Source organism: Peromyscus californicus, unplaced genomic scaffold, assembly GCF_007827085.1.
Source record: "Peromyscus californicus insignis strain IS unplaced genomic scaffold, ASM782708v3 Scaffold_8__1_contigs__length_139910024, whole genome shotgun sequence".
NCBI classification, from domain to species: Eukaryota; Metazoa; Chordata; class Mammalia; order Rodentia; family Cricetidae; genus Peromyscus; species Peromyscus californicus.
The window spans coordinates 45,252,233-45,268,077 of NW_026294606.1; the positions used below are offsets into that span (position 1 = coordinate 45,252,233).

At 41.0% G+C, this 15,845-nt stretch overlaps 2 protein-coding genes across 3 annotated transcripts in view; one reads left to right on the top strand and one right to left on the bottom strand.

Annotated features, from left to right (window-relative positions):
• Positions 1-9,809: 9,809 nt before the first annotated feature.
• On the bottom strand, positions 9,810-13,277 carry Mplkip (M-phase specific PLK1 interacting protein). Its single transcript, XM_052729273.1, has 2 exons — positions 12,576-13,277; positions 9,810-11,410 (listed from the first exon to the last, which is right to left on the bottom strand). The coding sequence occupies exons 1-2, from the start codon at positions 12,909-12,911 to the stop codon at positions 11,210-11,212; spliced, it is 537 nt and encodes a 178-aa protein (XP_052585233.1). The 5' UTR covers positions 12,912-13,277; the 3' UTR covers positions 9,810-11,209.
• Positions 13,278-13,627: 350 nt separating this feature from the next.
• The window catches only part of Sugct (succinyl-CoA:glutarate-CoA transferase), a 735,919-nt gene continuing 733,701 nt past the window's right edge, over positions 13,628-15,845 (top strand). For both annotated transcript variants that reach the window (XM_052728652.1, XM_052728653.1), the window contains exon 1: positions 13,628-13,775. In XM_052728652.1, the coding sequence (XP_052584612.1) occupies positions 13,682-13,775 (94 nt within the window). In that variant the 5' untranslated portion in view covers positions 13,628-13,681. The remainder of the gene's footprint in view (positions 13,776-15,845) is intronic.

Here is a 15,845-nt window from a genome sequence, read left to right on the forward strand (position 1 = left end):
GTGCCCACAAACATGCCACAGTGCACCCGTGGAATTCAGAGGACAACCTGCGAGTCAATTCTCTGCTCTGTCATGTGAGTTTCAGGGATGCAATTCAGATCTGCAGGGTTGGCGGCAGGTGATACAACCTGCGAGTCAATTCTTTGGTCCATCGTGTGGGTTTTGGGGATGGAATTCAGATCAGCAGGGTTGGTGGCGAGTGCTTCATGCACTGAGCCATCTTGCTGACTGACATTTTTAATCTGTTTATTAGGAACACAAATTTCTATCATCAAAACCAGTAAACGTGGCTAGAGAGATGGCTCAGCAATTAAGAGCACTAGTTGCTTTTACAGGCAAGGGGACAATTCCAGCACCCACTCGGTGGCTCACAACTCTAGTTCCAATGGATCCAATGAGCTCTTCTGGCTTCAGCTGGCACTGCATCACCACTGGCCAGCATCTGTCATCAGCATGTTTTCTTTTTTGACACTGTAAAAGGTATATAATGGCATACTGTTGTTTTCAAAGTGTTTTCTTCCAGTCCATGTCTTGACTTCTCATTTTCTTTCTTTTTTGGCAAGGGTTGAGAAAGCTTCTATGTAACCCTGGTTGTCCTGGAACTTGATATGTAGACCAGACTGGCCTCAAACTCACAAAGATCATCCTCCAGCCTCTGCCTTCCAAGTACTGGGATTAAAGTCATGTGCCTATCCCTGTCTTAATTTTTTAAGCATTTTTCACAAAGCAGAATATCTATTTTTGTGAGGTTCAACCTTCAATTCTTTTACGAATCAGGCTTTTGGTGTTTTATCTTAAAGTCAACACCAATCCAAAGGTCAACCAAATTTTCTTTCCTTTTTTTTCTTTTTGTTAAACAGTATTGTATAGATTAAAGAAACTTATTTTTGACAATCTCATACATGCTATACAATGTATCTTAGTTATATCCATCTCCTACTAGCTCCCTTCAGCTCCCCCAACATCTCTTATCTCACTTCCATGTCTTTTTAAAAAGTTCTTTTTAACAAAATTTCTTAAACTCACCAAGTCCAGTTATGTGCACTTGTCTGAAGTCTTCCACTGAGGCATGGACAACCTACCAAACCCTCCACCTCAAAGTGACTTTTCAATGTTTTGTACTTTTAACGTTCTATGGGTTTGGATACATGGTTATACAGTTAACATGCATCCTCCATTATCGTTATCTATAATTTCACTACCTTAAATTTTCATTCCCTCAGCAGTCATCAGCTCCCTTTAGCCCCTCAGCTAAAGGTGAAGCATCCAGAGCCCCTCCCCCTGCAGCTGGAATTTTAAGTGCTTTGGGGTTTTGCCTGCATGTATGTAATGTGCACGCAGTGCTGTTGGAGGCCAGCAGAGAGCTTCAGGTCCCATGGGACTGTAATAACAGCTCGCTGTGAGCCACACTGTGGATGCTGGGAAAAGAATTACAGTGGTCATATGGAAGAGCAGCCAGTGCTCAACCAGTGGGGCTTCTCTCCAGCTCTAATGCTGGAATTTTAAACTCCTCCTCTTGTGCTGGCACCCATATCTGGGATGAGTTCATGCAAGCAACAGCTATGCCACGTCCAGAGGCCAGTCTCCCACAGTACTCCTTCCTTTCTTCTGACTTTGACATGTGTTCCTCAGGGTTCCCTGAGGCTTGGGGGCTTTGTTGATACAGATGTTCCATCTATAGCTGCTAAGTCACAGCCCCTTAGTCTCAGCATTTTGAAGTTAATGAATCTCTACATTATCACTACTCTCTGCAATACGAAGCTTCTCTGACCAAGTTTGAGAACAGCACCAATCTGTTGGCACCAGGCAGGAACTGGGCAAAGAAGCAGAACTTTGGACAGAATGCTTAAGATCTCTGATTTTCTTTTCTTTTTTCAAAAAAGATATCTCATTTTATGTGTATATGCCTGCATGAGTGTATGATCCACGAGAGCATCATTTTTCAACCTGTGGGTCATGACCCCTTGCAGCATTCAAATGAATCTTTCATAGGGGTAGCATATCAGATATCCTGTATCAAATGATTTACATTACAATTCATAGCAGTAGCAAGCTGGGCAGTGATGGCTCACACCTTTAATCCCAGCACTCTGGGAGGCAGAGGCAGGAGGATCTCTTTGAGTTTGAGACCAGCCTGGTCTACACAATTAGTTCCAGGACAGCCAGGGCTATATAGTGAAACCCTGTCTTGAAAAAAACCAAACCCAAAAAAGAAAGACGGTAGCAAAATTACATTTATGAAGTAGCAACAAAATGATTTTATGGCTGAGATCAGCACAACATGAGGAACTGTATTAAAGGGTCTCAGCATTAGGAAGGTTGAGAACCACTACCCTAAAGTTACAGGCAGTTGTGGGTTACCATATAGGTGCTGGGAACCAAACCCTCAATTTCGCCAAGAGCAGCCAGTGCTCCTAACTGCTGAGCCATCTCTCCAGCCCCTCATATTCTCTGCTAGACTCTTTTACAGGCTCATGTTCTGTTGAACTGGCTATTCTAGGTCTTTTGCTTTCACAATTAAAATTCAGATTCAACAGGGCCAGTGAGGTGGCTGAGCAGGTAAAGAGGGCTTGCCTCCTAGCCAGATGACCCAAGGTGGACCCCTGGAACCCCCATGAAAGGAGAACCAAGTCCCATGAACTGTCCTCTGACACTGGCACCATAGCACATGTATGGCCCCAAAATAAAAAAGTCTGTTTTAAAATTTAGAGTCAGTTAAATAAAACAACTTGCTAGGAATAGTAAAAATATGAAACTAGTCTAGGTCTCCAACAAATGATGAATGGCTAAAGAAAATATGATACATACACACTAACAAGTCATAAAACCCATGAAATCCTATCATTTGTGGCAAAATAGATAAGCCTGGTTGACTCTGTTTTTTGAGACAGGGTCTCACTATGTGGTTCTAGCTGTCTTAGAACTATGTAGACCATGCTGGCCTCAAACTCATAGAAATCCACCTGTCTCTGCCTCCTAAATGCTCATATTAAAGGCATGCACCACTACCACCCAGTCTTTTGAATAACATTCCTTAATGAAATAAGGAAAACCCAAATACCATGTTCTCACTGGGATGTTATATTTTAAAAAGGCGATCATGGCTGGGAAGGATGACTAAGAGACAAGGCAGGCGGAGTAAAGAGAGCTAACAGAACAGAGATGCAGCTGAACAGCACGAGTGACTTCTGTGTTCTCTAAGAACCCTAGAACACAGTAGGGTAACTATGGCTGTTAATAACTGCATGTTTCAAAGTAAGTAATGGTAAAAACAAAGATGAGATAAATGTTCAAACTGATAGATTTGCCAATTGCCTTCATCCAATCAGTTTACACAATATACAAATATTAAAATAACACTGTACTTCAAAATTATATGTATATAAATTTAAAATATTAGAAAAATATTGTGCTGAGATTGCAAATATTTTATGGCTAGTATTTTCAGTTCCAAATTTAGAAAAGTATGAATGACGTAATGATGAGTTGTAGTTATAAGCCCATCTCATAATCACTACCTGTAGATGGGGGGGGGGGGTCAGTACAGTACTGAGCACCTACTTCTCCATTTAGTTGTACTTTAAAAAGTCCTTCAAATATGCTTTGTACTTTTCCTCCATTCCTCCAAGATTACAGCTTGCTACAGAGTTAGAGCATTTTTATCTATTACATTTTCCCCAACTGGTACACTGGAGAACTATAATTGCAGAACTGTTTTGGACTGAGAGTGATAGTTCAAGTTTTCCTCTCACTGGCCCATGTGAGTTTGATCTTTTCTTCTGCACTTGGGTAGATGTGATCTCTTCTTTTCCCACTTCTCTAAGACGTCTGTGTATCTAGTTTTAAGGATGTTTTTACTTCAATTTATTTACCTATTAATACAGGATCCTGTTCTTTAACTGGGTAATAAGGTATATTACACCAAAATACTCTGAAAGGTTGATCCTTCACCGCAATCCAGAGATAAGTGAAATAAGCACTATCAGTTCTTTTTAACTTTTCTTGTTCAGACTGGGACTTAATCCCAGGGGAGCTTTCAGACTGTTCCAGCCTCTCGAGTACCAGTGTGACTAGTAGTCACTTGCAGCTGGCTCTGGTGAATTTTGTTTAGGACTTTTGGTAACAATGTCTATAAATGAAATAATCTACAACTTCTATTTATTTCTTGGAAACTTTGAGATAAACTAATGTAAGTTTAAGATATATTGAATACTTCCTCCACCAAAGAAAGGTTCATAAAATACAAGAATTACACATACAATGATAGCCTGGAAGTCTACTCTTTTGTGGAGGGAGAATTTACAAATATCAATTCACAATTTTATTGGTATTAATTTTAAAGGCATTCTTTATAGGCTCTCTTATTTCATAGACTTTTATTTCTTGGAGAGGAGTACTTCGTTTTGAAATTTATTATTTTGGTGAGGAAAAATGTAATCTATCAAACAAATCTTAAATTTGTACTGATTTTGAAATTTAAAAATGAATTACATGTGCATACTTATAAAAGTATGTATACATTATATGTGTGTTCATTTTGTATAAATATCTCTTATACTCTGAGGAATTCTTCATTTCTTGATAGAGCTATTTTTGTGGGAGATGTGCTAAAATCTCCACTGTGATGTTAAATTTTCTATTTCCTTTTGACTTATGAAACAGGGTCTCATGAAACCCATGCTGGATTCAAGCTGTGAGGCTGAGGACCTTGATCTAATTCTCCTGCCTCCCATTTCCCAGGCATTGGGATTAAAGGGGTATTATGTATGTGCTGGGGATCAAATTTAGGGCTTTGTGCCTCCCAGGCCAGCACTCTATCAACTGACCCACATCCTCATTCCTGAATCTTTTACATCCTTTTCTTTCACTTTTCTTGGGTTGAGTTTACTATATTCCCTTCCCTCCTTCCTCAGCTGATTTGAGATCACTAAAAATGTTGGTCCCATACTCTATTTAGAGTAATTTTGAAAAGGTATAGATATATGGCACACGCCTTTAAAACCAGCACTTTGGAGGCACAGACAGGCAGATCTCTGTAAGTTTGAAGCCAGCCTGGTCTACACAGTGAGTTCCAGGATAGCCAGAGCTACATAGTGAGACCCTGTCTCAAAATTTTTTTTTCATCACTTTAAAAATTAGTCATTTCTCTAACACTATTATTTTAAGATACATTTACTTTACTATAGTTATTTGAACAGAATCTAGATCTCACAGAAACTTAATATTTACCACCACTTCTTAAAATTCTTAAGCTTTTCTTTAATAGGTAGGAGACTGTATTATCTATTCCAAACTTGCATTTCCCTTCCTTACCCACGTAATTTAATCTCAGTGTAAGAAAGTATAACTCCAGGTTTTACCCTGACACCCTAGGACAAATCTGCTCCTTCACATACACTAAGGTCACGCAGGCACAGCTACACATGCCCACAATCCCAGCACTCAGGAGGCAGAAGCAGGATCAGGAGTTCAATATCATTCTTGGTTACACAGTAAGTTTGAGGTCACTCTGGACTACATGAGACTGCCTCAAAAGAAGCAAAAAGTTATATTTATTAATATTTTTTGATATTTAAAACAATCTATTTCCAATAGCTTTAATAATTCTCCAAGTGATAAAATCAAAAAAAATAAAATAAATTAAATTTAAAAAATTGAAAATATACTAATTTTGACAAAAATACTAAAGACATCAGTTTTACTACTATTTTAAAGTAAAGACATGTTTTTCAAAACTCATTCTATATATGCATAAGAAAAGAGATGGAAGGGGCTGGAGAGATGGCTCAGTGGCTAAGCACACTCAGTGCTCCTGCAGATCCCCCAGTTTTGGTTCCCAGCATCCACTTAGTGACTCCCAACCTTCTGAAACTTTTTCTAGGGAATATGATGCTTCTTCTAACTCCTGCAAGCATATAGTGCACATACATTCACCTGGACACAAGCACATAAAATAAATATATATATATTTTTTTTTTTTTTTTTGGTTTTTCGAGACAGGGTTTCTCTGTGTAGCTTTGCGCCTTTCCTGGAACTCACTTGGTAGCCCAGGCTGGCCTCGAACTCACAGAGATCCGCCTGGCTCTGCCTCCCGAGTGCTGGGATTAAAGGCGTGCGCCACCACCGCCCGGCAAATATTTTTATATAAGATACTCTTGGACTCCTAATTATATGCTAAAAGACAAAAGATGACTTAACATTAAATTATTTTAAATTTGTTTGTTTTTGAGACAGGGTCTCATAGCCTATAGTAACCTCAAACTCACTAAGTTGCTGAGGATAGCCTTAAACTCCTAATTCTCATCTCTCTGCCTACTGCATCTGATATATCTAGATTACAGGTGGGATTATAGGTGTTTAGACTGAGATTATAGGCATTTACTATCCATCTTAAACTACCTTGACTTTTGTGAAAAACACAAACCTGAAAACCACTTCCAATGAAGACCTAGTAGTTCAAATCACATTCTGTAATCCCTTGAGAGTAATCCAAAAGGCCTTACAAAGCATTGTCCATAATCCTTATATTTAAGAGTCATTTTACTTAGGGAGTTTAAATCTCAGATTTCATGAAGATAATTATTTATACAGAGTAGGAATTTTATAACTGATTATGCTTTTTAATGCATTAGAACAGAATAAAGACATCTGATTCTTGGGTTAAATACACTAAGTTCTAGACTATTTTGGAGACTTATTTCTATAGGTTTTTCTTTTTCTCCCCCCCCCCCCCTTTTTTTTCTGAGACAGGGTCTTACTACATATGCAGCCTTGGCTGGCCTGGAACTCGCTATGCAGACCAGGCTGACCTCTAACTCAGAGATCCACCTGCCTCTGCTTCCAGATTTCTGGGATTAAAGGCATGTCTCCATGCTTGGCTACTCCTATTTTAATGGGCAGGTTCTACTAATTATATATGGTGTTTTGTCAAAGTGGGAATTGAGATGCATTTGCCTAAGTTAACTGGCAGTGTTTTCACTAAGTGGGTTATAAAATGACAAATCTTGGGTTAGGTGGTAAGTACTGGATATAGAGGAAATGATACTAGGAAGTTCATGGTAAAAATGTAAACACTTGTGGTTTGAGTCATGACAGGAAGCTGAGGAGGCCTGAGAAAACAATTAATGAGAATTTACAGATTATCTAATGGGCTGGCAAAAATTACTGAAAGGTTTCAAGAGTCTGAAAGAAATTCCAGAAAATATAAAACACCAACTGAAAAATATTGGGGGTGGAAGGGATGGGGGTTGGAGAGCAAGAATAGGTGGTCATACTATAATGCCCAAGCTGGGCTTGAACTTGTAATTCTGCCTCAGCATCCTGAGTCCTGAGACTACAGACTTATACTTGTCTGATTTAAGCCACATTCCTTTAACGTGAAATGTAATGTTAGTATATAAGAAGTACACATGGCTTTTAACTTCTCCCTCCTTGAAATCATAGAAATTTTGAGAGTTTGAGACCCATCTTCAAACTCACCATTGTTCAGCATGGTGGAAACACAGAACCTGATTCACCAAAATCAATCATAGTTTATATTTGATTTGGATATTCTTAGATGAGGCAAATAGCCTTACCATTTGCTTGATGCCTAAAAAGGCAGCTTTTCCTTTATGTTATATTCATACTTAGTTTTCCTTTATGCGATTCACCCGAAGACTAGTTTTTAAAATAGGGGACAAAAAAAGACAAAGTCATTAAACAAACATTGCCATCTTCTTTACTTGACAAAACATCTGAATTCTGAACATTTTCATATGCAATCTAACAGTCTGAATGAAATATTTTACTCACAATAAAAATAAGTTAAATTTCATCATACTCCTTTAATCAGGACAGGAAGAAATGATTGATAAAGTTCAAAAGGACACATTCTCTTGATAGGTAAGAGGCAGATTTCTGGAAGAGTAGAAATTGTTGGGCTTGTTTTTTGAAAACAAATCTTCTCATTCTTTTGTAAAATGGAAGACAGATTAAACAGGAAATTGTCGTGTTCCCTTGATCATAGGCATCTTTCCTTTTCTTTTGGTTTGTTGAAACAGGGTTTCTCTATGTAGTCTTGGCTATCTTGGAACTCGCTCTGTAGACCAGGCTGGCCTCGAACTCAGAGATCCCCTGCTTGCTTGCCTGCGGGTGCTGGCATAACTAAAACGTTATTCAGCTTTATTTCTTCAAGACACAGTATCACTATGTAGCTCTGGCTGTCCTGGACTTCACTTCATAGACCAACCAGGCTGGCCTCAAATTTAGAGATCCACCAGACCCGGCCTCGGCCTCCCGAAGGGCTGTGGCCAAAGGTGTGGGCCACTATGCCCAGTTCAAGGAACCCCCTCCCTGCCGCCCCCCCCCCCCCCCCCGCGCCCCCAGACAAGGTTTCTCCGTGTAGTTCTGGTGCCTGTCCTGGATCTCGCTCTGTAGACCAGGATGGCCTCGAACTCATAGAGATCTGCCTCGCTCTGCCTCTGAGTGCTGGGATTAAAGGCGTGCGCCACCACCGCCCCGCCTTCAACTCTTCTTAAAAATAGCAGGGTGTGGTAGTGCACTCTTCTAATCCCAGCACTCAGGAGACAAAGGCAAGCAGTTCTCTTTGAGTTCAAGGCTGGCCTGATCTACATAGTTAGGTTCATCAAAGCCAGAGTTACATAGCCAGACTCTCAATGCAGAAACAAAGTAAAACCCCATCAAAAACCTAATTCTGAATAAATGACTAATCGTGTATGCACTTTTGCTGAGGACAAAATTTTCTCCTTAAAAAGTCAGAAAAGGTTCGATAGACCTCTGGAAGTAGATAACAGAATTTAAATTTTTTTTTTTTTTTTTTTTTTTTTTTGGTTTTTCGAGACAGGGTTTCTCTGAGTAGCTTTGCGCCTTTCCTGGAACTCACTCTATAGACCAGGCTGGCCTCGAACTCACAGAGATCCGCCTGCCTCTGCCTCCCGAGTGCTGGGATTAAAGGCGTGCGCCACCACTGCCCGGCTCAGAATTTAAATTTTTAAAAAATATTTCATTTAAAGTCCAGCAGAAAAAATGTGAATTCTTTTTTTTTTTTTCCCGAGACAAGGTTTCTCTGTGTGGCTTTGCGCCTTTCCTGGAACTCACTTGGTAGCCCAGGCTGGCCTTGAACTCACAGAGATCCGCCTGGCTCTGCCTCCCGAGCACTGGGATTAAAGGCGTGCACCACCACCGCCCAGCATAAAATGTGAATTCTTTGAGTTGTATTTGAATGTCTTCCAAACATAGTACAAAATCAACACACAAAATCTTTCATAACCTCATTATTTTTGTAAGGTCTTGCTAATTGCCCAGGCTAGCTAGCCTCAACCTTACAATCAAGTCAGCTCCGCCTCTGGAACAGCTGGGATTATAATCACTTGTAACATGTGTCTGGCTCTATTTTTTATCTTTGCCAACAACATACTTTCTAAGAGACTGTTTAGTAATTATTTTCAACTGTTGCTTTTTATTTATGAAGTTCAATAAGCATTTTACAAAATGCTTTTATTTTCATCAAATACAACACGTGAAAAAAACCCATGATGTTTTAAATATGGATGTTTTCTTTCAAATAACCATATAACATTATTGTATTAACCCTTATACAATAGTTATAACTCAAATTTATATATTGAATTATTTAGTACCTATTATTTTGCAGGCACTATTCTAAAAACTCAGAATACAGGGATAAATGAACTTAAGTACTATGAATTTCCTCATTTTGCATGATAAAATTGGGGCATCTAGCTAAAAACTTGTAGAAAAATTTTGAAGTCCTGGCTCCAATGGAGGTTTTACAAATCCTTGTAGTATTTTGTATTTTTTTTCTTTTTTTGCCTTTTTAAGACTTTATCAACAAATAGGTATGGCTCAACTAGGTGGAATAGCCATTTCATTTTTCTTTGGAGAATGTTGACCAATTTTTCAAAAGACTGCACAGTTCAAGACTTGATTTTAAATAACTGGGGATATTCCTCCACATTTTATCTCCATTATTATAGGTATATATACACAGCATCCTTTCCCTACTACTCCAGGTAGGCAAACTGAGCTAAAGTTCATAAAACCCTCCCTCAGATTAGAAATGTGTCCATGAGTCAAGGTAATTAGGCCTTACTGTCTAGGTCATAGTTAAATGGCTTCATATGTCTTCTTTGGGATTGATGGAATCAAATACATGTATTTGTCTTTGCTGTGGAAGTGATTTGAGATTATTGTTAGTTATTTGTTATATATGAATATGAAGGGTCTCCCCACTTGTCCAATCCATCAGGGTATTTATGTATCAGGGGATTAATACCTTAATGGTTTACATGATGGTATTATTGGGAAGTAGAAGGCAAAGGTGCCCTGGAAAGGCTTCTCTTCTCCCTAACTCCTTCCTATCCTTCTGCTGCTTGGCTGCCAAGGGTGAGCAGTGTCTGCCATGTCCACAGCCATATTCTGGCTCACCTCAAGATCAAATTAATGGATCTAGCTGACTTTCACTGAAACCTTAGAAACTATGAACCAAAATTCCTCCCTTGTTTTTGTCTGGCATTTTATCTCGTATTTATGACAGCAAATCAACACACCATTTGGCTTCAAGAGAAAATAAATCTACAATGCTCAAAATATAGAGAAAATTGGGTAGGACACTGACCTATATTATATATATGATTTATCCTTGCCTTTTCTGGTTAAAGGCATATAAATTATGTTGAGTCCAGTGATTTTAAGTTTCAATATTTTAACAAAAATACTAAGTAAAATATGAATGTAGAATAATTTTCTATTAATATATAGAACTATCTTGAGTAGCTTATCTATTTCACTAAAAAAATAGTTTACAAAGCATTCACCCTCAAATTCCAAGTGATTATGAAGCATTATTTCAGCAGTTCTACAAAATCACAATTTAACTAGGAAGACAAAAATGTTTTATTTTAAACCGCTGGAAAACCAATGTGTTATATTAGAAACGTGAAATATGGAAATTGGTCTTCTGAATGTGGTACATACTCCCAGATAGCTAAATACTGCAAATGATCCTATTACCTTCTCTCACATCAACAAGACTTGACAAAGTTAGAGATGTCCCAAGGGTCTGCTAATCATTCATTATCCAAAGTCACCATCTTTGGGTTCAACTCATTTACACAAGTACAAGTTGTGTAAAGTTCTGTCCAAGATGTTCCTGACACATGAAGCTTCCAGTTGAATTTCAGAAAAGTTAAGAAAAGTATCTTCCTTTTTTGCCTGTGAATGTTTGCGTATTGCTGTACTGTTGGCTTATATCCACTACAGATACTGGTTCTAGGCCAGCCCAAGGGTCTTCAAGCATTGAAGGCTTAAAATAACTTTCCAACTCATTAGACATTCTTTTTTCTCTACCACGCCCTGATCCAAATGGTGTAGATGTCCTTGGAGAACCCTTTAGGAAAAAAATCATCAGTTAAAAAAACATCTAATAGAGATAATTGGTACTTTTGACTCTAGTTGAAGATTAGTGGTGATCACATGAAAAGTTGAAAACTGAAGCCCAATATATTCAGTTGCAAATTTCTTTTTCTTTTTTAAACCATCCGGGCTTGGTGGCCCACGTATTTAATCCCAGTAAATAGGAGAGAGGCAGGCATGATCTCTGAGTTCGAGGCCAGCCTGGTCTACAGAGCTAGCTCCAGGACAGCCAAGGCTGTTACACAGAGAAACCCTGTCTTGAAAAATAAAATAAAAATAAGAATTACTAAAACCAACTGTATATTTCGTTTTTAAAAAATGCCTATTATCTTTTGAGTTTCTAATGTGATAACCCTGCAGCTATTAAATACAAATAAATCCAGTACAAGCAGTGATCAAATTAATTGTATTCAATTTTTCTTGAAAACTTTTTAACCTAAGTCTCAAATCTCTACAACTTTTATATTGCACGAAAATTTCCTATACTTTTTAACTCCAACTCAAGGGATTCAGTCGGGTGAGAATATTCAAGTTTTCAAAACACCGTAGATTGAAATTGTTAACCAAAGAGCTACTTCCTGCCTTGTGTTCACTCATTATGAGGAAGGGAAATTTCCACAACACCCAATTCTTGATTTTTTTCCTTCAAGAGAACTTGGAGTAGAAGTTAATATATCTCGGGAGAAAATTATAACGATTTTTTTTTTTTTTTAAAAGAGCAAGAAAGCAAAACCAAGGGATGGCCATCTGTAGGAAATGGCAGTGGACTATAGAGAAGCCATACAACAGTAGGGAATCATTCATGTTCTCTCCCTGGGAATCCAGGATTATTTACTTAAAATAACTGACAAAAAACCCTGTGGGGGGTGGGGGAGAAGAAATGGAGGATTAAGATAATTTGTATATGAATATGGTATACTCGTTAAGGGCACAATTTCTGTGGAACAGAGAACCATAGCTCTGTCACTTACGGTAATCTTAAATAATTTCTTCACGCTTCATTCAGTTTACTCATCTGCGAAATTGGGCCAACGTAGTATGTCACCTCACAGAGGATTAAACAATCCACGTAAAGGGAAGTTTAGTATCGCGCCTGCCATTACAGTAAGAGCTCGGCAAACGCTAGCTATTGTCTTTACCTGGGGGTAGGTCTGCTGCTGCCCTGGGGAGTAGCCGAACTGATGCTGGGACCCCGCGGGGGACCTGGAGTAGGAGCCTGGGTAGCCGCCCGGGGACGGAGACCCGAAACGGGCCCCCGAGAAGCTGCCGCCGTGCCGCGGAGAGTGGCTGCTCCCGTACGGCCTAGCCCGGGGCCCGCACGGTGGAGTGTGGTGCGGACTCCCGTACCCGTCCCGCGGGGAGGGCGGCCGCGGCCCCCCGCCCAGGGCACCCCGGAAGCTGCTTCCGCCACCCCAGCCTCCTATCCCCGGGCTGGGGTACGGAGGAGTTGGGGGTCGAAAATTCGGTCGGTGCATATCGGGAAATGAAGCTGAAGAGCTCGCTCGCCGACACTCTCACCGGAACTCCACCGATCGACCGCCAGAAAACTGGTATTCCTCTATTTATGTAGCCTTCCGGCTGCCAGCACCGCATGGCACTTTAGTTCCGGCTGCACAAAGGTTCCGACCTCACAAAGCTTCCGGAGGAAGGCGAGTAAGTAGGTCACTCAAGTAGGAGGACCGTGGGTATGTCTGAGAGGAGGAAAGACTGTAAAGGGGAAACCAAACCCTCGACCCCAGCAAGAACAGTGCCACCAGTGGCCTTCGGTTGGACCCAAGTACACGAAGGCAGAAGCGGAAGACACAAAACTCGTCGTCCTGCTTCATGGGCTGTGCGGGGCGTGGGGGAGTGCGGTTGCGTGGGAAAGGGGCGTGTCGGAGGAGGTGGTCCCGAGGGGGGGCGTGTCCGAGGGGTGGGGCCATTGGGCTCTGAGGCTTCGGGAAGGCGGGGCGTGAAGCGTCTGCCCCTCCAAAGGCGGGAGTCGTGGGACTGAGGTGGAGTCCAGCGCTAAGGCACGGGCGTGGGATGGGGAGGGGTGAGTCGAGGGGGCGGGGCTGAGGGGGCCTGAGGCGGAGACCAGCGCCCAGGCGCAGCGGTGGGGCGGGGTGAGTCCGAGGGGGGCGGGACCAAAGCCCTGGGCGGAGCTGGCGGACGGGGCGGGGCTGGCGGACGGGGCGGGGCTGGCCGAGGGTCCTAAGGGCAAGGTGGGAGGTAGCGGGTTTGCTCTCACTCGGCTGCAGGGGCGATGCTGTGGACGCTGGCCAGGGCGTTGGCTTTTCCGAGACCCGGCCGAGGCCGGGCCGGCGGGAGGGGGCTGTGGACCGGCCGCCTGCAGTCAGGTACCCTCCGACACTGAGCGCCCAGACTCCCTGAGGAGAGCGCTCGCGCCTCGGGAGCGCTTGTCGTGGGCCGCCGTCTCCCCAGGCCAGGCGACACTGCAGGGCTCGCGGCCGCGTTCGTGCCCTGCTTCTCCTCTCCACCCTTAACCTTCTAGTCCCCGAAGTTTTGGTAACTTAAAAAAAAAAAAAAAAACTCCCAAAAGCTGAGTTTTAGAAAGCAGACTGCTGACTTGATAACTTAAAGAGCCTGTACTAATTGTTGCTGGACTTGACCCCTGCGTTTCCGTTCTCGTGGAAGTTGACGAAGTTAGGAAAAAGTTTTTTTTTTTTTTTTTTTTTTTTTTTAAGTTTCTCAAGACAGGGCTTCTTTATGTAGCCGCCGGGGCTGTCCTGGAACTCGCTTTGTAGACCAGGCTGGCCTCGAACTCAACGGAGATCCACCTGCCTCTGTCCCCCAAGAGCTGGGATTACAAGTATACACCACCACCACCTGGTGAGCGGGGTAGGCATTTAGCTCAGTGGTAGAGCGCTTGCCTAGCAAGCACAAGGCTGTGTGGGTTTGGTCCTCAACTCTGGAAAAAAAAAAAAAAAAAAAAAAAGGTAACTGACTCTGCTTGTTTCTATAAGGTTGTAATCCATTAGGTTATCTGTGTGTGTGTGTGTGTGTGTGTGTGTGTGTGTGTTTGCAGTGGATATCAGTTTCATTTCTTTTCATCGTGCTGTATCTTCAAAACAAAAACCAACAACAAAAACCTACTTGAGAGCCCAATATATAAAAGCAGAAGAATAATGCTTAAAACAGAGATTGGAGACCCAGAATCCTGCTCACCTTGTGTTCTTACTTTGCCAACCTGCAAAGATACTCTGGAACCCTTCTGAGGAATTCCCAGATCTCAGCAAAAAAGATTCTGAACACCCCTCTTTTAGGTAAATGGCAGTAATCAGTGCTTCATTCATTGATAATTTGGTTATTTTAATGTGTCTGCAAAAAGTAAATAGTTTCATGTTTCTGCATTGCTAGTGCTTTTTAAATGGAAACTGGGTTAAAGGACAAGCCTTGGAAGTTAAAAGATGATTGATTAGATAGTTTGTAGTATGTGTTTATAGTTAAAGGTCTACAAACGGAGAGGCTTGGGTGCATTCTCAGGACTACAAACCCAGTGAGGTTGCTGTCCCCCTGGAAAGGCTGTATCCCACAGGGTAGGATCTCAGGCATCAGTTTACCACCCCCCCCCAGGAGTATTTGCTCCCATTTATCAGAGGAACGTGGCAGCTGGACTATCATCCTGCACAAACTCCTAGATTCATAATTTTTGGAATCTTCTCTTATGGTTCAACCCTGTAATGTAGGTTACGGAGAAGTGAATGTATGAAAGTGGATTCTAGATATAAAGCAAAGAACAATCAGACTGCAACCCACAGAAGCAGGGAGGCTACATAGCAGGGGGGACCCTAGGATGACTGCAGCTTATAATAAGTTTTGGTTTTACTCAATTACTGGGCAAGCCTCAATGAAACATTTCACAATTAGGATAAGAATTTATACTGTATCAAGCTGATAATAGAAAAATAAATTTAAAAAAGTAGAAAAGAATATGATTAGCTCATTCATTAATAGAAAGGAGTGAACCTACTTCAAACACAGTAAATCACTTAATATTTCTATTGACAAAGATTTAAAGAACTGTTTTTAAGTCTCTCAAGAGTCAAATTCCATTGCTTTGTTAAAATTTATTCCTTTTTCATTTCTAAGCATGTCAGGCACAAGAGAAATGTATTATACATATTTACTTCTTTTCTGACTAATATGCTTCACCCGTGCCTAATACATGTATTAATGCAGTTATATCAACAGATGTTTCCATTGAAATTAATAAAAATACTTACAGAAATAGTTTTATATGAAGAAATAGAGTTGAAAGGACTATATGTGAGTTTCAAAGGAACATTGAGGGTAAGTAGTTTATTTTATTTGTTTTTTCGAGACAGGGTTTCTCTGTTAAAAGTCCTGGCTGTCCTGGAACTCACTCTGTAGACCATACTGGCCTCAAACTCACAGAGATCTGCCTG

What these genes read in the sequence shown, in the direction of transcription:
- Mplkip (XM_052729273.1), bottom strand. Translation starts at nt 12,911, where the DNA reads ATGCACCGACCGAATTTTCGACCCCCAACTCCTCCGTACCCCAGCCCG. An exon ending in AGCAGCAGACCTACCCCCAG is followed by an intron (nt 11,411 to 12,575) that starts GTAAAGACAATA and finishes TTTTTCCTAAAG; the next exon opens with GGTTCTCCAAGGACATCTAC.